The sequence below is a fragment of the Lissotriton helveticus genome, chromosome 4_1, assembly GCF_964261635.1.
Source record: "Lissotriton helveticus chromosome 4_1, aLisHel1.1, whole genome shotgun sequence".
Classification (NCBI taxonomy): Eukaryota; Metazoa; Chordata; class Amphibia; order Caudata; family Salamandridae; genus Lissotriton; species Lissotriton helveticus.
Genome location: NC_136063.1, coordinates 494,129,678 through 494,153,527, shown reverse-complemented (window position 1 = coordinate 494,153,527; position 23,850 = coordinate 494,129,678). Strand labels below are relative to the sequence as shown.

The following is a 23,850-nucleotide window of genomic DNA, read 5'->3' as shown; positions in this document are numbered from 1 at the left end:
AAGAAGGCGATCGAATGTGAAAGACATCCAGGTCCGTACATTGTTGACATAATTTTGTGGCCGAATGTAGCCAAAGTCTTTTCCCTCCTTGATTTGAACAAAGGGCATCACCAGCTCGGACTGAAACAGAACTGCAGGAACATTACTTCCTTTTTGACTCATGTTGGTTTGTTTCAATATGAAAGGCTACGAGTGTAACCCACTGCTGAACTTTTTCAGGATGTCATTTGTTGCATAATACAGCCAGTCATAAATGCTTTAAATTACAGTGATGACATACTAGTTTTCTGACCCACATGAAAGGAACATGATAAAGCGCGTACACAAATGTGTTGTTTACTTGCTGATGCAGGTCTCACTTAAAATGCAGGAAAGTATGAGTTTTCATCAAAGTAAACTAAAGTCCTTTGGTCATATCTTTTCTGTTGGGGAATGACTCCAGAGTCAAATAAAATACAGGCCTTGTCATCCACTTCTACCCCCTCAAGATGAAACTATGCTGAGATCCTTCCTTGATATGGCCAGTTACTGTTCAAGGTACAAACGTGACTTTGCCATTGTAAGTGCCTCATTGAGAAACTTAACAAAATGAAATGTCCTGCTTAAACGGTCAAGTAAATGTTAACACAGCTTTAAGAAAATCAAGCATGCACTTAAGAGTGCAACTGAAATGGCCTACTTTGATCCAAAATTGCAGGTGGAGGTTGCTGTTGATGCAAGCCCTGTGGGGTTAGGTGCTATTCTTGCCCAACACAGTAGACATCCCAATGGCCCAAGACACATTGTGGCTTATGCTAGCTGAAGTTTTTCAATGACAGAACATTCATATTCACAACCTGAAAAAGAAAGTCTAGCTGTAGTGTGAGCTTGTGAGGATTTTCCTGTGTTCCTACATGGAAAGCATTTCACAATTTTCACTGACCACGAAGTATTGCTTACCACTTGGGGCAATCCTAAAGCCAAGATGCCGACTCACATTGAGAGGTGGGGGTTGTGATTGTATGAGTATGATTACATGATTGTGCTTCATCCAGGAAAAGATCTAAACCCTGCTGATTATTTCTCACGTGTGCCAATACAGTGTCATGGCACTACTTCTAAAGGAGGCTGATGAGTATTTGAACTTCATTGTGAAGTCCAGTTCCCCTGCTGCCATATCAGCAGAACAAATCATTGCTTCCACAAATACTGACAGGGATTTACTAATTCTTAAAGACATTACACACCAATTGTGGTGAAAACATACTCAACCTCTTCATGATGACCTTGATTAGCAGAAATTCAAACATGTACAAGAAGAACTTTCAGTGACCCCAAAAGGCATGATCTTACAAGAGTCAAGAATTGTCATACCAGAGAGTCTGAGACAACAAGTTATTGAACTGGTCATTAATGGATACCGTGGAGTTGTTGCGACGAAGCGAGCTTTACAGGACCAAGTGTGGTTTCCCCAGTCTTGATGAAGGAGTTTAAAAAGAGTTAAAGTCATGTTATTTGTGCAACTGTTAGTCATCTAAGACAACCCCACATTCATTGAACATGCCTGATCTCCCAAAGTATGCATGGGAGAAGATTGCCATTTATTTATTTGGTTCCCTTGGCAATGGATATCATCTACTAGTAATTGTTGATGAATATTCCTATTTTGCCTGGTGGAAGATATGTTGTCAATTACTCATGAAAGAGTCATTGAGAGACTAGAAAGTATTTTTGCAGTATGAGATGTTCTTTCAATTTTGAAATCTGACAATGGCCTGTCTTTCAATAGTTGAGAATGTTAAGATTTTGTCACTCATTTAAATGTCAAACATCAGAAATGCACACCTCGCTGGCCACAAGCAAATATTGTGGTCGAGAGATTTATGAGTACACTCAAGAAGACTGTTCAACGTGCTGAGCTTGAAAAGCTTGATCTCAAATCAGTTCTTCAGTCTACGCTTCATGCATACAGGTTAGCTCTAGACCTCTTGTCTTCTTTTGATATGGTCAAACATAACAGCCTTCTAGACTTACTGGTTCAGAGGATGGGGCTATCAGGACCCATCCTAAAATGGTTTGCCTCATTTCTCCACAATAGAGCTCAAAGGATCAAGGTATCTGTCCAATCCTGCACTGGTGAGACTAGGCATCCCACAGGGGTCTTCACTATCACCCACTCTCTTGAAACTATTCATGGAACCTCCAACTAAAATTCTAAAATCATCCAAAGTCCACTACAACATATATGCTGATGACACTCATCTATACTTGAAAATCTCCTACCCCAAGGATGCCAGATAACTCAACACAATTCTACAGAAAACTCAAAAATGGCTGATCTATAACTACCTCAAATTCAATGCCCTTAAGATGGAATTCCTTCTAACCTCTCCTCCCAAACACACATGTGACATTGATGAAAGGATGAAGCATTTAGCAGCTCTTAATTGCCCCCCACATGTTATAAACTCCACAAGGTCACTGAGAATAAAGCTTGACAAGACCCTGAATATGCAGGATCCCACCAGCCATGTTATCAAAGGTGATAATTTACAAATTAACATCCTTAGGAAAATAAAGCCCTTTCTCCTCCCTGACAACTTCAAGTCAGCTGCTCGAGCTATAGTAATTTCCATGCTGAATTATGAAATTATGAATTATTGGCTTTCCTAGATCTAAGCTGGTCCCACTAAAAGCTTCTCTTAACTCTGCTGCAAGACTCATTACCAGATCAAAAAGTAACTACCACATATCTCCTGTGATAACATTTCTAAATGGCTCCCATAAGAGGCTAGGATGCAATTGAAAATTGCATGCATGACCGATAAAGAACTACACTTCAACACCCTGAGATACCTTGCACAAAACCTTGAGCTTTCTGTCGGCTTCAGATCCTCATAAAGCACCAACACTTTATTGTTGAAACTACAGAAATTAATTTCACAAAAATAAAACATACAACCCAGCCTTCTCTGGTATTGCTTATTTGGAGCTCTTTGCCCCCTGCAATTAGAATGATCCCTTCAACTGCATTATTTAAAAAAGAAGTTAACAGGTTATTGTTGAGCAAATCTCTACTCTTGAATCCATAGAACCCCACTCCCTTGTTAGACCTGGCATCCCTGGTATGGTTTTCCCCTGTCTTTTTGCCTCTGCCTCCTTTATTTTAGCTGTGTGCTGGATTTCGTTGTTGCTGGTCTAAATGCATTGGGCACTTTGCCACTGCTGATCAGTGACAAAGTGCAAGTGCTCTCTATGTAAATTGTGCATATGGATTGGTGTTTCCATGACTAGCTTGTTTGACTTACTACTAAGTCTCTAGTACTGTGCACAGTGTGTGCACAGGGCTTGTAAGTCAAATACTGCTAGTGGGCCTGCAGCACTGATTGTGATTCTGACACAAGCAGCCTTTCAAAGAGTTCTCAGGTTTGCCACAGTAGCGTCTGCGTGCAGTTTTTACTGCCATGTTGACCTGGCGAGTGCACCCACCTGCCAGGCCCAAACCTTCTGTTTTATTACATGTGAGTCACCCCTAATGTAGGCCCAAAGTACCCCTGAGGGTAGGGTATAGTGTGTGTGAAAAGTAGGACATGTACTGGTGTGTGTGGCATGTCCTGATAGTGAAAAACAGTGTATTTCATTTTCACAATTGACAGGCTATCTGTTCCATAGGATAGAATGTGAGTTCGTTTATAGCATATTATAAATATAACTTCCCATTGGGACACGAAAGTGAGTTGGAGTTTAGTATGCCTGAACTCAGAATACAAAAATGCAACTTTTAGTAAAGATGATTTTTATACTGTGTGTTTGAAAATACCACCTTTAAGAAAGTGAGTACTTTCTTGCTTAGCCATCCTTTGTGCCTCTGCTGGTTTGTGGATTGACTACTGGCTTGTGAGTCCGAGTTGGTGGGGATGTGCATTCTCTTCAGACAGCCTCTGAGGGGGTTAAGGTGTTTCATTGCCTTTCCTAAATGAGTCAGGGATGGGCAGAATAGACCTAGGCTGCATTTATAGTAGGGGGAGGAGATTTCCTTGCACCTGAATAAGCCTAGTCTGCCTTACACAATGCTGTCTCCACCTCCTTCCAGGAAGCTGTACCAGCGATGACAGAACTGGTTTGGACTGAGCACAGAGCCTTTCTACCATAACACAGAGAAATACAGTATAAACATTGGGGCAGAGACCCCAGAACATTAGAATATTTCTGAACTCAAGAGGAACATCTTCAAAGGAGAAGAGCTGGGAAAGCTGAAGGAGAAGTACTGCCCCTTTGCTGTGTGCTGTCTGGGTTTGGAATGCAGTGGCTGTTTCTGCTGAGAAGAGGACAAAGACTTTGCAGTGTGCTGTGCATCCTGCTTGAAGATCTCCAAGGACTTGAAGTAGAGCTTACCTCCTGTTCTGAAGTCTCAGGGGCACAAAGACTTCACCAACAGCCCCCTTGAACTACCTTGCTGTGAGTTCCGACCTGCCAAGAGGTGCCTGTTCCTGTGTTGGGCCTCTAGAGGTTGTGGCTGCAGCTGGGAGCTGAGAAAAGAGAAAAAACTATAGAAGCATGATGCATCCGCACCCGTTGCCGACGCAACACTACAGTGTGGGAAGAATTTCCACGCATCGTCATCATGCCACTGAAGAAATCGCTGCACGCCGAGTCTCGTGAACTGATCTACGAAATCCGAGATCACCACACTGACTCCGATGCAGGCCCTCACCAGAAAGGATGAATACTAAAAGGTGTTGAGGGCCTGGTTGGAATCAAGGAAGGCCAGTGGGCATACTGAGGAGCCTATGGCGAAGGCAGATAATTTAGAATGGCATCAGGATGGGTCTATTAGTTCTGCCTGGAGGGATGGTGTTTTCCAGGGAGGGCTGCAGTGTGTCTTCAAAGGGGCTATTTCTGTCTCCAGTGGAGCTGGATGACAAAGAGAGAAGCAGAGTGCATGAGACGGAGCTCAAGAACCTCAGGTTGGGGAAAGAGAGTGACATGGAGGATAAGAAATTGGAGTTAAAGAGGCAGAAACTTGCCATGGAGGAAAGGAGGATGCTTTAAGAGCATGAGAGAAATTTGAAGGAGCTGGCCATAAAAGCCAAGAGTGTGGAGTCCAGTTCCAATCGTGGCAGCTTGTCTCCAGTGCCTGTGCAAGGGAGGGTGGACGTTCCTAAGGAAGTGATGAAAGATTTTGGGAGAAGTAATGACATTGGTCAGTGGTTCAAGGGGTATGAGGTAACATTTAGGTCCCACAGAATCCCTGAAAGAGACTGGGATGCAGGTTGTGGAGCCTGTTCATGGCAGAAGGTAGCTTTACCGGAGGAGGATAAAATGATGCATGCTCCTATGAAGGAGGCCATAAACAAAAGATATGGCTTGACCCCAGAACTGTAAAGGCAGAAGTTCATGGCCTGTAAGAAATTTGAATCATGATCTTCTTCAGAGTATGTTGCTTTCTTTTGCAGACCACTGGATGGTTGGGTGAAGGGTGGCCAGGTAACTGATTTTCAGGAGCTCCTTGATTAATGGCGTGGGAGCACTTGTCTGCTAATAGTTTTCTAGAGCTACACCAGCACTTGATTGATAGTAAACTGACTGATCTAGGAAGCATGCTGTGGAAGTGGACCGCTGGGCCAGCACCACGGCCACAAGGGGTATGTGGCAGACTCACCCAAGGGTAGGCAGGGTCACCAGCAGATGAATGGAGGGACAAGGGTAAACAAAAGTTGTTCCAAAAATAGCCCCAAAATAATTCCCAAGGGAAAGTTTCCCAGCACCCCAGTGGTAAGAAGCCTTGGATCTCTACAGGGAAGCCTGCAGAGAAGGGCCCTGCAAGTGTTATGCCTGTGATCAGGTGGGTCACTTTATTTGTGAGCCTAAGTGTCCCAAAGCCACCACTGCACCCACTGGTACGCCGCTGTGTGGGTTGACTAGTTGACCACCTGATGGAACATAGATCTTATCTGGAGATGTTGGATCTACCTGAGTAGGCTTGTGTGACTACTCGGCCAATGGCATATGGTAAGGGCACTCAAGAGGACATGGAGCCTGAGAGAATGGTTCAGGTGTCTGCAGAAAAAGAAGAGGCAGGGGTGCAAGAAACCAGTCCCCGAAGTTTCCACAGTCCAGGAGGAAGCAGGCTTTGAGGGGTTGCCCTGAAGCCTACAAGGGAGCAAATGGCCGAACTGGGCGACCTGCCTGAGCTGACCCACTGGGAGCAGGAAGGGGCCCCTCCAGGGAGGAATTCTACAAGGAGCAACAAGAATGCCCTTCTCTGGTCGGTTTGTAGCAGCAGGCTTCAGACCAGGCAGCAGGTGATCAGTCCAGATCATATTGGATTTACTGGGAGAATGATCTCCTCTGTACTAAGCCTAAAGTTGCTCAGCTTGAGTGAGCCTGTGTGCTGGTGGTACCCCAGAGCTTCAGAGCCTTCCTACTGGGTCTGGCTCATGATGTGCCATTGGCAGGGCATTTGGGGCAGGACAAGACCTTTGAAAGGCTTTTCACCCACTTCTACAGGCCCCAAATGTGTAAGACCTCTGTAGGACTTGCCAGGTAAGAGGTAAGAGTGGGACTAAGTGCAAGGCCCCTCTCCAACCTTTTCCTATAGTCAGCACCCCATTTGAGATGGTGGGTATTGACATAGTGGGGCCACTGGACCCCAAGACAGCCATGGGCAACAGGTTCATCCTGGTTTTGGTGGACCAGGCCACCTGGTACCCGAGGCTACTCCTCTCCAGACCCAATTGTACCCTAGATAGGCCGGGCATTGATGGGGATCTTTTCCCATGTGGGGTTCCCCAGAGAGGTTGTATTTGACTGAGGTACAAACTTCATATCCAAGTATATGAAGTCTTTGTGGCAGGGGTATGGTGTTACCTATATGTTCACCACTCCTTAGCACCCCCAAGGTAATGGGCTGGTTGAGAGATTCAACCTGACCCTAAAAGGCATGATGGGTCTTGCAGGACCCATGAGGTGTAAGTGAGACATCCTCTTACAATGCCTGCTATTTGCATACAGAGAGGTACACAGAAGTCCTTAGGATTCAGTCCCTTTGAATTCCTGTATGGGCATCCTGCAAGAGGACCTCTGAGTCTGGTCAAAGAAGGCTGGGAGAAAGCTCCCAGTAAACCTCCCCAGGATGTATTTAGCTACATGCAGGCCTTCAGGAACCAAATTAAGTGCTTCAGACAACTCGCTCAGGCAAATCTGGAAGCCAGCAAGGAGGAGATGAAATGCTGGTATGATCAGAATGCCACTCTGATTGAGTTTCAGACTGGCCAAAAAGTGTGGGTTATTTCCCCAGTGGAGCCTTGTGCTCTCCAGGACAAGTGGATTGGGCCCTTTGAGGTGGTGGAGCACAAGAGTAAAGTCACTTATCTGCTGGACTTGCAGTCTTCCTGGTATCCTTTGCCTGTCCTGCATGTGCACCGCCTTAAGCCTCACTTGGAGAGGTCTGAAGTGGGCATGTTCCTAGTGACAGTTGATGGAATGGAAGATGCGACTGAGCCTCCCCCCCACCTCCTGTCTGCTAAGGAACATGATGGGTCAGTGAACGGTATAAACCTCTTCCCAGCCCTGACCCCTGAACAGCAGAGGGACCACCGCTAGCTGTTGGGGCAGTTTGCCACCCTGTTCTCCCTAACCCCAGGTGTCACTCAGTGGTGTGTTCATGATTTGGACACTGGGGACAGTCCTCCGGTTAAACACAAAATATACAGGTTGACTGGCACGGTCAAAGCTAGCATCAAGGAGGATATCTCCAAGATGTTGGCACTAGAGGTCATTGAGCCCTTAAACAGCCCTTGGGCCAGACCAGTGGTCCTTGTCCCAAAGGCTGCCGCTCCCAATGCCACCCCAGACTACGGTTCTTTGTGGACTTCCGAGGGCTTAATTCTGTCACCAGGACTGACGCACACCACATCCCCAGAACTGATGAGTTCACAGATTGGTTGGAAGCTGCCAAGTACCTTAGTACGTTTGACCTAATGTTGGGATACTGGCAGATAGCCTTAACTGACGAGACCAAGGAGAAGTCTGCATTTTCAACCCCAGAGGGGCAATACCAGTTCCCGTGATGCCTTTTGGGTTAAAGAATGCCTCTGCCACCTTTCAGAGGTTGATCAACCAGGTGTTGGCGGGACTGGAGGATTTCAGTGCTGCCTACTGGGATGACATTGCAGTGTTCAGTGCCACTTGGGAGGAACATCTGCAATACCTCTGGGAAGTGTTGAAGGCTCTGCAGAGGGCAGATCTCAGAATCAAGGCAAGCAAGTGCCAGATTGGGCAGGGATCAGTAGTGTACTTTCGAGCACCAGGTAGGAAGCGGCCAGGTGGCACCCCTACCTCCTAAGATTGACACCATTCTGGCTTGGGAACCCCCCAAGACCCAGACAGAGGTGAGAGTCTTCTTAGGCCTCATCGGTTATTACAAGAGGTTTGTCAAGGGGTATGATACCATTGTTGCCCCCTTGAATGAGATGAATTCTAAGAAGCAGCCCAGGAAAGTGAATAGGACTGACACCTGTCAGAATGCTTTTGATGCCCTGAAATCTGCCATGTGCTTAGCGCCCGCTTAAGACACCCAACTTATCAAAAGAATTTGTGGTGCAGACAGATGCTTCAGAGCATGGTGTGAGGGTTGTTCCACGTGACCATTTGATATGACCCTCATGGGCACTTTCGTCATATGTAAAAAAAATTATAAATAGCAAAAATAAATTTCCCCCATTCTACCACGTGTGAGAGCCATGCCATTTTAATGTTTGAGAGAGCCATAGGAAACAAATTGCCACAATGGACCACAGAGAGATCTGTTGACATTAATAAACTTCGAACCACTGATTCGTCACACAAATGAAAAAATAAGACCTACACTGATAGATGCCAATGTGCTCAAAGCACTATCTTCAGCACAGGAGATCAAGTGATTGTCAGGCAAAAACAGAAGCGCAAGTCTGATTCTCTTTTTGATGCTGATGGATGTGACTAGTAAAGGACACTTGGTGACTGCTCACCATCCTGGAAAGCCCTTTACTCGAAGTTCTTTGTATTTCAAGCACCTGCATCAACCTTGGCCAGAGACTTGTCCACCTGAAAATCCAGAGAATCCAATGACTGTACTGATGTCTCTGTCACCAGTGCCAGCCATCGACCCTTCTTGTGTATCCTCAGCCTCACTTGAGCAGATCTGGGATCTTGTAATGTATATATGTATTATTGTTACTTTTTATTTAACAAAGGGGAAGATGTAGTGTTAGAGATGATGGGACCCTTTGGTTCCTGACGGACTCCGTAGTACAGTGACGTAAGTGCGGCGGTGTGTAATTCATGATGTAGAGTGTCAGTCAATGGTTACACGCTGAGGAATAAAGACGAGTAAAACCAAGCTCCTTGTGTGACGTGATCATTTGCATGTACCGAGGCTGGGGAGGACTTTGCAGCCTTTCCACCGTTCCCTAGTGGAAAGCAATGAGAGTTCAGAGTTTTAAGAGGAAAATAGAACAACCGACCAAAATGAGAGGTATAACCCACTGAGAAATAAGAAAGAAGAGTTTCAGCTTGTTTGCTATACTACACTCCCTGCAAGCATCTGTACAACCGCAACCTGCATTTCAGAATCCTACAATCACTTTCATAAACAGGTCAGTAGTACTTCAACTCAGGCCCGGTACTAGACTGTGGGCCTGGTGGGCCAGGCCCACCCAAACATGAGCCTGGCCCACCCAAACATGAACCTTGGCCCTGGCAGTGACATTAGCAAGGCCAACAGAAAATGGCCACTACAATTTAAAATGTTCTCTGAACCTTATTTTCCTTCTTTCTTAGGAGTTGCGTGATTGGGCGTGGGCTCGCTCTCCCAATCACGTATCTGCATCTCCTATTAGAAAGGTGGGCCGTGTCCCCGCCCACTCATGCAGGTACAATAGGGGCAATGCAAAGGTGACAAATCCTTTCGTTGGCACTAGATTTGTGTACTGTCCTGCTGCATGGATATTTCATTATTTTCAGCGCTGGTGAAGAGGAGTTTGTTTATGCGGTTCATTTTCCTGACCCCTTGAGCTGCTTATCAGATTGGCCTCTGACAAAGTTTGTAAGGAGCAGGTAAGAGAATGTGTGGCTATTGTTGCGGTTTTTTTCATCTGTGAGCAAGACATACTTTGTGTGCTGTGTATATTTTATTTACATCGTTTGTTTAAATGTTAGTATCATTATCATGACTTGTTCTGCCAAGGAGGCATGTGAACTATTAAAATGTCCAGATAACTCTGGGGATTTATGATCCTGCTGGAGAGCAATCTTTTGTCTGTTTGTATTTTTTAAATGCAGAAAAACTGTAGTTAACATGGATAGCTCAGTGAGTTACTGCCTTTGTCACAGAGATCCTTTGATTACTTGCAGTTCAGAAGTTACAATCCTAACATAGGACAGTGACCTATGGACTGTCATCAAAGACCTGCATTCAAACCAGAATGGTATAATTAGATTTTTTTTTGTATTGCTCGTTAGTTCACATTTTCCCAGTCTTTCATAATTCTAATGTTGCAATAAAGAGTTTGTTTGGGCATTATACATTATAATCAGTAAAGCCAACTCCCATCCACTGGGGTATGCTTTAAATCCTGTGTTTGTGCTTTTACAGACATAACCCTCTTAAAACATATTGCCCAGCATTATGGATGAAATGTGATTCCTACACCTGGTAATCCTCATTGATGAGGGGCACTGGCAGAGGGTGGTAGGGAGGGAGTCTGAGGAGGAGGTCATGAGGGGAAAAGGCTACGGAGAGATGAGGCGCACTGTTGGAGGTTGTTTGTGAGGGAGTTTGAGGAGGAGGTCATGAGGGAAGGGCTATGGAGCGATGAGGGGCACTGGTGGAGGGTGGCAGTGAGGAAATGTGAGGAGGACGTCATGTGGGGGATGGGGCTTTGGATCGATGAGGTGCCCTGGTGGAGGGTGGTAGGGAGGGAGTATGAGGGGGAGGTCATGGGGGAGGAGCTACGTAGAGATGAGGGGCACTGGTGGAAGGTGGTAGGGAGGGAGTCTGAGGAGGAGGTCATGAGGGGAAGAGGCTACGGAGAGATGAAGGGCAGTGTTGGAGGATGGCAAAGAGGGAATCCGAGGAGGAGGTCATGAGGGGGAGGTGCTTAGGAGCGATGAGGAGCACTGGTGGAGGGCGGTAGGGAGGGAGTCTGAGGAGGAGGTCATGAGGGGAAGAGGTTACAGAGAGATGAAGGGCAGTGTTGGAGGAAGCAATGAGGGAATCCGAGGAGGAGGTAATGAGGGGGAGGTGCTTTGGAGCGATGAGGGGCACTGGTGTCAAGCTTTCGTTTAGTAATAGGGACTTCCTTAATCTTGAACGCTTTATAATATGCTTAGCATTGAAGTACATGTGTTGAAGCCTGGCCTGCTGGAATTCGAGGGTTTGCAGTTAGGTCCAAACCTTGGTCTTACTTTCAAATAACTCTCTACATGCTCTGTGTACACACAGAAGTAATCTGTTGTATCATGCTGCCTGTTTGCAAGTACATGGGTCTGGTGGCTGAGTGGACTACTGCATACACTGCAGGGTTCTGTGTTCGACCTCGTGGTCACAGGTTCAAATCCCGGCGGGTTCACTCAGCCTTTCATCCATCTGTGGTCGGTAAAATGAGTACCGTTGGGTAACAATAAACATCTGTTATTCAGCGCCAAGATACCCAAGGGTGAGCATGCGCTTTACAAATACTTATGATATGTTTTAATCAGGGCTTGTAGGCTACCTCCAGAAGCAACAAATTGGGCCTGCAGTGGCCCACCCGAATGTGCCCTTGACCCACCCAAATCAAAATTCCTGGAGCCGGGCCTGCTTCAACTTCTTCACCAGCTGTGTGCAGGCATTTCACAATTGCAATGGCTATAACGCCTAGACCACGGAACCACGGTTGCGCAAGGAGCTGCTTGTCAGTGCAGATGAGACCAGATCCCGGCTGCGCGCTGGGTGAAGGACTTAGGGCTGATGCGGGGGATGAGCTGCTGTTCCCGAACGTGGGAGTGGACTGTCGGAAGTGCCGGTCGCCGTCACTGACCAAAGAGCATTATCCGATATCTCTCCGCCCCTGAGCTCTGGGAGCCAAGTCCACCTGCGGGCGAGGTAAACGCGGCGGAGAGACGAAGATGAGGGAATAACAGCACTGCCTTATCAAGGACTGACAGGAATCGGAGGGAGGCAGCAGCGCGAGGCAGGAATGGCGCGTTCGTGGGGCTACGCCGAGCACAACGGTATGTCACCGCTGAAGTTACTCGGGCTCTTTGGACGGGATGCAGAGGGTCGCATCTAAACCAGCGCCGCTACCCTAATGTGCCCCTCATTCAGTGCTCTGGAATGCACCCCGTGCCTTCTCCACAGTCACAATTTCCCTCGACTCACCGGAGTTGGCAGGACAGATTTTTTTGTGAAAATTTGAATTCTCCATCTGAATTATTGCTCGTAAAACATCTGACACCCAGTAAGATAGACGAGATGATCGGCCCAGCTACCAACAGTTCAGCAGCTGCAGTGGTGCAGGGGCCTTCGTTTAAAAATCCGATAGAGTGCAACTCCTTTCGCGACATTGAAACACCGAATTCACAATAAAAGTAGGAACACAGAATACATGTGAGGTGTCTGCTTACTTGCAGTAATTACCAAACATGTTGCATATAAGGTGGCAGGAATACTGAAGAAATAAACAAGGTTAAAGTATTGCTAGATTCCTTTAGATAAGTTCCTCATTTTTATTTCTAGAAGGTTGAACTTTTTTTTCCTCAGAAAATTGAATCAAAATTAGCCACAATGCATTTGGCAGACAGTGGCTTGTCACGGGTGTCCTGAGCCCAAATGCTAGACTGGAAATGAGACCCACATGTCATGGATTGGTTGTTATACACATGTAGAATTGGGGTGCAATGGGCCCTTCACACCCCTGGGTCCCATTGCCACTGCACCTGCTGCACTAGTGACAACTACAGCTTGGTGAGAGAAATGTATATCTGGTAAAGGGGACCCCGTGTGCAATAGTGGTGGTACAAAGAAAATAGCTGCAGTCCTCTTAATGCATCACAGTAGTTGTCATCCCCATTAGACATGCAGATGACAGTCAACGCTGCTGTTTCCCTGACTGAAGACGCTGTCACCCTGCCCTCCTCACCAACACTGCCCTGAATTTACTCACCATTTCACTGATTCTTTGTCGACTCTCACAGATCAGGGTAATATATCCCTGCCATGTTGACATTCGTAATATTCCACTTTTGTCATTTTGAGGACACATTACAGTGGCGATGTACTGTATAATCTCAGATTTTAAATCTATTTAAAACACATGCTCAGCATATTTCTGGTTTTGCTGCCTTGCTTAGCACTCCAGCTATAAGCTCTCTGAAATATTGCAAAAACACGTCCGAGAATAATTGTGCTTATTCTAAGGTAATGTACATCATATTTAACACAGTGCACAGAACATCACTGTCGGTATCCCACTTTTCTTTTTTAAGGAAATATATAGTTTGCTTCTTTCTCAAAGCTTAATGCTTGGTGTACTTTGTATGTCCAGGGCCATCTTTTTTTGTTTTTTATTGATGCACTTTCTTTACACCAGCATATTTGTCAACAATAATCATGCACACACTCGCTACAAGTTATCAATTATTCCGCATGTGAGTTACCAATAAAAATCTTTTCAAATCAACACTCACAGACTCATTAAAATATGTAAATACTATACAGAAGTGAAGGGTTGAGCCAAACAGAAACTGCACCTGCCAACAATAATATTCTGAGAACGGTACAAAATATTTTCAGCGGTGCAATGAACCAAGGAGTACAACCCCTCTCTACTCTAAAAAATGGAAAAACTCCAAAATATAAAAATAACAAAATGTGGTTCAGCACTCAGTGGTCGTATTATATTATAAGAGATGCTTGAGTATAGCAAAAAGGTTAAAGAACACAGGGGCATATTATCAAGGAGGGCGATAAGAGATTATCGCCGCTTTAGCGGCCGTTTTCGGCCGCTAAGCGGTGATAATTCTATTGCCCTATTAGCAAGCGGTCGCTAACAGCAGTTAGCAACAGCTTGTAGGCGATAGCGAGCGGTTTGGGGCCCACTTTGCATGTCAGCGATATTTATCGCTAATGACATGCAAAGTGGGTGTACCCAACCTGTTAGCGACTGAAAGCAGTCGCTAACATCGCTATCGCCTATTATCAACGCAGGCGTAGCGATGGAAATATTTGTGCAAAGTGCGAATATCTCCAAAAGCTAACGCCTGCTCAGACCAGTTCTTAGCCATTATATCCAATGGGAGGTGGATATTATGGCTAAGACCCTATTGGCGTTAATGCGTGAATATTGCTGTATTCTCAGCGATATTCACGCATTTTGCCGCTATCGCCGGATATTTTATCGCTTTAGAGATAAACGTTGCTAATAGCATGTTATCTATGCGCTAATATCTGGCAATGCTTGGCGATAAAAAAAAAACTCGCTCATCCCATTTAGCGATAAATATTGATAGTTGTTGGTAATATACCCCCTAGTCTCTATGTGAGCAAGTAAGAACTTCCAATGTTGAAATTTTCTTTCTTCATTTGTTCTTTATTAAATATCTTCTCAAATAGAAATACATCAATGAGATAAAATACATCCTGTTAGTTTTTTCTGTGTTGCAGTTCCATTTGCCTTAGCATCAGGTATGTGTATTTTTCTTTTTTCTGGCAAGGCAGCGGCTTGCTTTAGCAGCCGCGCTACCTCTATTGTATATTCATCGGGCCGGCTTGCTTTAGTAGCTGCGCTTCCTTTGTTGTTTGTTCAGGATCTGGTGTGGCTTGCTTTGACAGCTGTGCTGCTTTTCTTGTTTGTTCGGTAGAAACGACTTGAATTTGTAGCCGCACTGCTTTTCCTGTTTGGACTGCGAGCGTGGCTTGCATTTGAACGCAGCTTGCTATAGCAGCAGTGCTGCCTTGGCATTTTTTCCTACCTTTTGCCCTGCTGTAGCGGGCATTGGTTGGTGTTGGCGGGTGGCATCGCGGAGCATGCCTGTTCCCGTTTCTTCTCTGGCTCCCTCCTCTTGCTAGGGTGACCAACTGGCATGGGTGCAAATTCAGGACAGTGAGTGAAAACATTCAGGACAAAGGATCAAAATTCAGGACAAAAATTCAGAGCAGAAGGTCAGAATTCAGGACAAAAATTTGGGACAAAAGGTATGTTTTGCATACACGGCCCGTCGCCACGAACAGAAAACTTCCTGCGGATAAGACTTTTAGAGAAAGGATTCAGAACTGAATGAGAAGAGTGGAATTTGTTGTGATCAGCCCTGATGATGTCCGTCACCGGACGAAACGAGTCGGCTGTCTGATGTTGTGATTAGTTTGGATTTGGAAATATTGAAGTGGGATTTGGAATCTGTCGTCATTTTTGTGACTGAGACTTGAATAAAGCATGAATTTGGGAATCAACGAACTTTGACTCTGTGATATTTATATTAATTGGAATCCGCTCCCTCGAATCATTGGAGATGTTTTGCATACACATCAGAGGAATTCGTGCAATAGTGCATAAGTAAATAGACAACCAACACAAGCACAAGTCAAAATTTGGCTTATTTTAGGTTGACAGAACCTGGCACTCACTGCATCTGTTGTGTATGCGAGTGAAACACACCTGCGTTTGCATATTCAAAAAAGTGAAGGAAAATATCACAGCCGAAGGCTTCTCAGATCTTACATTTCCTCTCACCCCCACTGGAAAAAACACACCCGATCCGACATGGTCTGGGACTACCGGCCACCCCCCTCCTAACATATTGACAGCATTACCTAATTCAACCATTCAACACATGGGTCTTTGGAAGTCAGGGGGTCAGGGCCCCCCCTGGCCGTATTTATTAAAATATAAAAACAAAATTAAAATTTTAATAAAATAAACATTTAGACAATTATTAAATGCACATTTCAGAACATTAGATTTACATCCATTTTTGCCATGGTATGATGGGCTAACCTTAACAAATATCTAGTACAGCGTGTTTCCTAACCGAATCTAACATCCTGAAAATAAAAATGCATTCTAATAATTTAAGTCGTACGGCAAGGTCGCTAACCGGTGTCAGATCCTTTTACAGCTACGCTCTCACGTTCGAGATGCGCATGCGCAACCCAGGGCACATTTCACCCACGTGCGCGCGCAACCCAGGGCACGTTTCACCCATGTGCGCTCCCTGAACTCCATTTAACCATAACAGGAGGGCCCGTACACTCGCGCACCTTGATGACGTCATAGTGTCTGTGAGGGGTGGCTACCAGCCTGAGGAAAGCGTAACTCCCTCCCCCTTCTAAGTAATGGATATCATATCCTGCCCCTGAAGTTCTGGGAGAGACCAATGGCCCCTCCCGCTGGGCGGCCCCTTTCGTGAATGGGACCGCCCCCCCCTAAGGACCTTAAATTGCTGCTCACCGATTATGACCTTACCGCCAGACACACATAATAAATACGACATTGCTATACTAAGAGGGAAAAAGGGCCTAAGGAGAAAATTAGTCAACATAAAGCACCAAAAATATACATATGTAAATTTTCCTGTAAAACGGAAAAAGGCCTAAGGAGAAAATTAGTTAAAAACCACAGTAAAGCACAAAACATCTCCATATGTACATTCCACCTGTAAACGGGAAAAAGGGCCTAATGAGGCAAGCATGATATTCCTATGATCCTGCACATCGCTAGACAGTATACCACCACTGAATGTACCCAAATTCCGCTAATCAAAGGGGATGGAGGGTGGGGAAAATTACACCGCCCCACGGTGGGGCGAGGAGCGAGCCTGGGAGCGCGGGCACAAAGAGGCCGCTTCCCGCGCTCCCCAGGCTCTTAACCCCTTCGAGGCCCCGCCCCCTTGCCCCGGAAGTGCACAACTGCTTCCGGAGCGGGGGGGGCAGGCCACAACAAAGGAACCGGGATATGGGAGGGGCCGGGCCCCGCCATGCCTGCGTGGGGGCCGATTGGCCCCCCCTTTTCTCATGGTCTGGGACTACCGGCCACCCCCCTCCTAACATATTGACAGCATTACCTAATTCAACCATTCAACACATGGGTCTTTGGAAGTCAGGGGGTCAGGGCCCCCCCTGGCCGTATTTATTAAAATATAAAAACAAAATTAAAATTTTAATAAAATAAACATTTAGACAATTATTAAATGCACATTTCAGAACATTAGATTTACATCCATTTTTGCCATGGTATGATGGGCTAACCTTAACAAATATCTAGTACAGCGTGTTTCCTAACCGAATCTAACATCCTGAAAATAAAAATGCATTCTAATAATTTAAGTCGTACGGCAAGGTCGCTAACCGGTGTCAGATCCTTTTACAGCTACGCTCTCACGTTCGAGATGCGCATGCGCAACCCAGGGCACGTTTCACCCACGTGCGCGCGCAACCCAGGGCACGTTTCACCCATGTGCGCTCCCTGAACTCCATTTAACCATAACAGGAGGGCCCGTACACTCGCGCACCTTGATGACGTCATAGTGTCTGTGAGGGGTGGCTACCAGCCTGAGGAAAGCGTAACTCCCTCCCCCTTCTAAGTAATGGATATCATATCCTGCCCCTGAAGTTCTGGGAGAGACCAATGGCCCCTCCCGCTGGGCGGCCCCTTTCGTGAATGGGACCGCCCCCCCCTAAGGACCTTAAATTGCTGCTCACCGATTATGACCTTACCGCCACAGGCCAGCATAGTTGACCGACTATCTGGCCCCCCCCAACCGCCTACACTGAAAGGTCATCTTCCTAATCCAAAGAACCCCTCTACCCCTGCTAGTTTGTTCCCTATCCATACGCATTCCCTGACTCTGTCAAATGGACCCCTACCCTGTGCGTAGAGACCACCCCTCCAACAATTGCCAACTCTCCTTTATCAGCCGACTGCTAGTCTACATTGTCCCTCTCAGATGCACCCCTGTGGGATATACTGCAATTGAGGTGTCTGAAATAATTTCTCAATCCAAGTGTTGATCCTCTTTACCGAGTGATTCTTCACCGAGTGACTCTGCGCACTCGCCAAGTCCACCCCCCCTTTTCCTGCAGCCTGGGAAACAACTGAGCCCCCCTATGGTGCAGTCTGTGTTTTATATTTTGCTAACTAGCTTGCTAGTGCGATTATCCCTTCCACCAGAATCCCCTTTGCCCAATTAAAACCCCAATCGTTGTTACCCGCATGTCAGATAATGACTGAGGGTGGGGGGCATGCCTATCGGGTACCTCTCCTTCCCCGCCCTGGACGGACAGACCCCATCTTTGGTGTCCCTGTAGTTGCTGTGACCGAGGGTATCCTGGTATTATCAGTGTACACCTCCCACTGGCGTATCGTGAAGTCTGCTAACCACCCACACCTGGCCACTACGCTCTGGGAAATGTTAAGTGTATGTCTACTACTTAACTATGGAAGTCCCCACTTCCCGACCAGGGGTGATGAGGCGTTGCATAGGCCTATTTATTCCTGGGGTTGCCAAGGCTAGCAATGCACACCCTTGTGCACTGCCCCATCCCTATCGTTGGCCCTACCAATTGGTAACCTATGAATATACCATGCTGACACTGGTGGCCCTGCGAGCACAGGCGCCGTTACTGTAGAAATACAATTCCTGTTAAGGAAAATACTGCCATTTTATGTGACGCAACATCCCGCTACATTACTGCGGCCAGCCCAATCTAGGGTTTACACTCCAAAAAACAATCAACCCTGTGCTGGCACCTCCTGCGTCTTTGATCGCTCGCCCATCACACTTGCGTTGTTGCTTGCCATCCTCTACCTGACGTAAGCATCCCTTGGGCTGTCCACCTGTTGCAGCTGTTGTGATGTGGAGCACTCCAGATATCCACCATGGACCCGGCCATACATAAATGGAAAAGATAAACACAAACCATTAGTGTTTCTGGCGATAACTGCTGTACACGTGCTAGTCTTACATTACCATCACTTGCTAAGTTTTAGATAAGATTAGCGCCAGATGCATACTCATTAACACTTCCGACTGTAAGTGTTAAGCATAGCCTCAGTTTGTGTCCTATGTAGTAGAATGACCTTCATTAGAGAATAATATCCAATGTGCAGTACAGTGACCCAGTGCATGGGGTCCCCCGTGATACAATAGGGCCCTCATGACTCCTTAAGTACGATACACAGTGTGAAGTGCAGCGCCACTGCACATTCATGGCTACTAAAAATTCTGCTGCAGACCAGGACATCACCTCCAATTCCTGGTTTTCTACCCACGTCTTTAGGCAATAGGAACTAGGTTTGAAAGGGACAGTCTGTTTGCCAGTGCAGCATCTAAATCGTTAGGCATAGGATCAGCACCGCCCTAACCATAGGATCTATGTGTGAAAAGGACAGTGTTTGACAGTGCAGCATCAAAGTCTTTACCCAAAAGGATTAGCAGAGCCCTAACTATGCCAGGCTGTAAAATGGCACAAGAGCCCTTTTTAGCTCCCCACTTTGACTTCTGGTAAATACCATCCCAGCCAACCAGACATGATCACAAGGATCCCCAGAATTATGTGATGCCGCAACTAGGCTCTTGGACACATTTTAAGGTGTGACATCCGGGGCCAGGGTGTGTAGGATTACGGTTGATGTCATTGATCTTAGTACTAACATGAGATGACCTGTGAGATAAAGTCTTTTCCTTCGCGTGGGTCCCCATGTGTCACTACCTTGAGGTCTTCCTGATGGCCCCCCGTTCTAAAGGCTGCACGCCTTGCCAAAAAGCCTGCTGTGGTCCGTATACCACTTTCTTGATATATGGTCCGGTACGCCCCTAGGGCACAACGTATACTGTGCTAAGTTACTGCATGTTAAATCCGTTTACTGACTGTAGTTCTTTGCCTCATAGCCTCCTAAAAGGGGACCAGCGGGATGTGTTTAGAATAACTACCTATATTTATATCCACCTGGTGTGGTACAACTTACATTTCCTCACTCGTGAGATTTTAGACTGGTAAAACAAGCTGCTTTACCTCCCTACCAGCCTTAGCCTGACGGCTGGTCTCCACAGCTACCACTAGGATAGCTTTCTAATAAGGTTGTCTTTAACCTACCATCAATAAGGGTCGTTTAGACTGGTGCGGTGTGCCCCCTAGAATATTGTGCAGCATATGTCTGGCAACCCTCTCGCACTATGGTCACATAATTTGGCTCCCTGATCTGGCTAGTTCAATGTTTAATGCCTTCTGAACCACCTACAACTCATCTCAGGGAAAAGGAGGAACACTACAAACAAAATGTAAGCAATGCAGACAACAAGAGTGGCAACACCTCATATTCTTACTCAGGTTTCAATAAGAAATCCACTTGAGGACTCACTTTTTTGGTCCAAGTGGCTAAGCCCTGGAAGTCATCGCCACCTAAGATTCGTTGCATTCAGTAATGCATGAAGTCCAAAAGAGAAGAGTTGGATGTTCAAGAGATAACCACGTGACGCACCCACCATAGGAATGAGCAATAATTCATATGTCAATACACGAGCCATCCTGAGCTCTGGGCCCGTCCCATCATACTGCTAATTAGGGGGATGGGGGGCCTGAATGACAGTCCCTAACCCATAGATCGACATCATAGTATATATCTGCCCTACCTCCTTACACCCGCATGAGGAAGGCGGGGAACTTAACATTTCAATGGTCCTCCTTGACTCAGTCTATTATAATCTTGGTGATATCACATACCAAAGCGCTACAGGATTTCAATAGTTAAAGGGAAAGAATCCTGGGAATGTAAGGACACCGATAAAGAAGAGGACATTAAACATAACACTGTGCATTTCTCATCAGGGCTATAGGCAGTGCTTTTGCGTCACCCTCTATGCGCATTATGTGGATGCAAGATGTTTATCATTGGCCTACCGGTTGACACTCTAAAGGCTACACCTAACCATTGTTTTACTTTATATAACGCACTGTGGTAGCCGGTGAAGTTGTGCAGCCGCAGAAGACTACATTATGTGTTCTTTGGATACGTTATTGTGCAATATGCGCCGCATCCTGTGACTTTGCGCAGCACATTCTGTGAATTGATCCAAAAGGAATAGCTACGCTCGCGTCTTAAGAGAGCAGAATGAACACACTTGTCGTATTATTTTAAATTGCGTATTTAGTACCGAATCCGGTATTGTAATTTATACGCACGCATAGGAACACCACTACCTATGTAATAGCAACATTAACTGTTCAGAGGGATTCTGACAACTTTTGACTTGGCGCCACTGCACCATTCAACTCAGGACACTGTCGTCTGCAAGATACCAGTACTTGTAACTGCCTGTGCAGTAGCCAACTATAGCAATATTAGGTGTTTAGAGGGGTTCCTAGAACTTTGGGCCCCTGTGTCACTGCACCTGTTGCACCATTGGAAGCATGAACCTAGTGCTCTAAAGAAACTGCCTTTTAGTTTGCCTATTCAAAAGTAAAATACAGCAATACACAGTGTTCAAAGGCATTCTGCCAAGTTCTGCTAGTAAACAAAACATTGTCTCAGTTAGCAATTGCAGCACAGCCATTTAGAGTTAACTCTTCCCCATTTTGGTGTTTGTTTACTGATTCCTCTGCTCACTTTGGCAGTGTGCTTTCCCCGCATAGCGCTCTCTAATAAACTGCCAAAGAAGTCCGTATTACCACATTATCTCTAAATACACCGTTGAATCATCATTTATTTTCAAAAATGCCTTTTTAGATAATTAAAACAAATATGCAAACAAGAAAATTGCTCCAAATCTAAATGCGGATGACATTAGGATGAGAGGAATGACTAGTGATAATGCGTGGGCATAAAATTATTAATTCTCCACCGCTCTGCTAACAGTCATCTTAGATAATTAAAATAAATATGCAGACGACAAGCAATTTGCTCTGAATCATCGTGGTGTAATTATTAGAATCCACCACCGTTATATGGAGGTATTCTGCACGTAGCAAGGGCAATACAGTATTCCCTGCAGGCTGAAGTTAACATGAAGCCATTTCCTAAGCAGGGCGAATATAAAAACTGCCGTTTAGGTAAACTGTACATATTAACATGACAACACCAGCTGAAGATGTTGGGATCGAACCCTGAATCCCTGTGCTGGCAGGTAAAGGCCTTGCCCCTAGGCCACGATGTCTACATTCTTACAGTGAGTTGTTTTTATAACCTATGCATTCATGAACGAAACCCAGACCTGTATAAAAAAGCTGCAAGTGCAGGAAGATTGCGGGCGCTGTTTCAGTTCATTGTGAGAGCTGGCGCGGGTCCCTGCAAACTGCTCCAAATTCACATTAACAAAGCCAGGAAACGGAGTAAGTCAGAATGAAAACATAGATATGGTCGCAAAAGCTGTAGCAAACCATGAAATTTAAGCAATAATTCCCGGCAACAATGCGCCAGCCGGGGACAATTTTGCAGAAGTATTAAAATGGAGGAGCAAGGCCAACTTTTTCTGTTTTTAAAGGCAGCTTTGACCGAATTATTGCAGCATGGATGCTAGCGACCCAACAGTTATAATCAACTTTTGCAGCGCACTCCATGTTGGTGCATGTCGCTCTCCCACAAATGTGATCACCGATACTTAAATTGAATGACCCTCCAAAAGCACGCTAGATCACCCTCGCCGGAGCCTTCAAAGGCTGAGAGATAAGGCGTAAGGCTGTAGCAAAATTACATGTTTGGTAGATCTTGCCCTATCAACAAGATCCTGCTTTTCTCGGGACTTCAATCTATGGTACTTGACCGGATCACCACTAAGAATAACAGTAGGGTTGGTTCTTTTCTGTTTCTATAGCACACAGTAAATTAAAACAACAAAAAGTAGGTTATTTGACCTGGTTGGTCTCCATATACCTGTGGATTGTCTGGTTCGCTTGACAAACAAACTATACATTCTTTGTACGTTTTTAGAGCGTTCTTTTAAAAATGTCCTTTAATGCTATGTAGGTTTTTGGTCTGTCACTTACAATCCATCTGCTATAAAATTCAGCTTTTTCGACATTTGCGGGGGTTTTCCAAATACCAGTCCGCCCCAGGCTAAGGCACTATGGCTCGCCAACACCGCGCACGGCACCCGCCCCTGCCTTTCACCTGCCTGCCCCTGCATTCCACACTCGCCGAGCACCTGCGGCCCCACGGCTCACCTTTTAAGCCCCAGTCCGAGTCATGGGAACCTCCGGGCTCGAAGACTCCCGACCTCTCCTGGGCTCTCTATCAGACTCTTCCTGCGCCGCGCGTCCTGCTCCAGCTGCGCCGTCCGCTCCAGAATCCATGCTGGCCGCGTCCAAGAAACTCCGCTGCCCAGCATAGACCTGCACACGATAGTCCTAGCACCAATGCCGACCGCTGGAAATACCACGACACACCTGTGATCTCTGCAAGATAAAAAAGAGAGAAAATTACACCGCCCCACGGTGGGGCGAGGAGCGAGCCTGGGAGCGCGGGCACAAAGAGGCCGCTTCCCGCGCTCCCCAGGCTCTTAACCCCTTCGAGGCCCGCCCCCTCGCCCCGGAAGTGCACAACTGCTTCCGGGGCAGGGGGGGCAGGCCACAACAAAGGAACCGGGATATGGGAGGGGCCGGGCCCCGCCATGCCTGCGTGGGGGCCGATTGGCCCCCCCTTTTCTAATGCTGTCACTGGTCAGAGAGGCCCATTATCATTCTGTATGTGCTAATTAGGACAACATACAGAATGATAATGGGCCTGATAGCAGTCTGTGCCCGGTTGGGCAGGGGCTGCTGCAGGCCACAGATCACAGCAGGAACGTGAGCTGCCCCCTGCAGTGAGAGTTACAGGCTGTTACAGGGGGCGGCTCACGCCAATGTCAGAAATTACGGAC

General features: G+C 46.3%; 1 protein-coding gene across 1 annotated transcript in view; it reads left to right on the top strand.

The window, feature by feature from the left end:
• The first annotated feature begins 12,008 nt into the window (after positions 1 to 12,008).
• The window catches only part of LOC144828693 (carbonic anhydrase 13-like), a 160,797-nt gene continuing 148,955 nt past the window's right edge, over positions 12,009 to 23,850 (top strand). Inside the window, exon 1 of the mRNA XM_078687077.1 lies at positions 12,009 to 12,234. Coding sequence (XP_078543203.1) covers positions 12,201 to 12,234 — 34 coding nt within the window. The 5' untranslated portion in view covers positions 12,009 to 12,200. The remainder of the gene's footprint in view (positions 12,235 to 23,850) is intronic.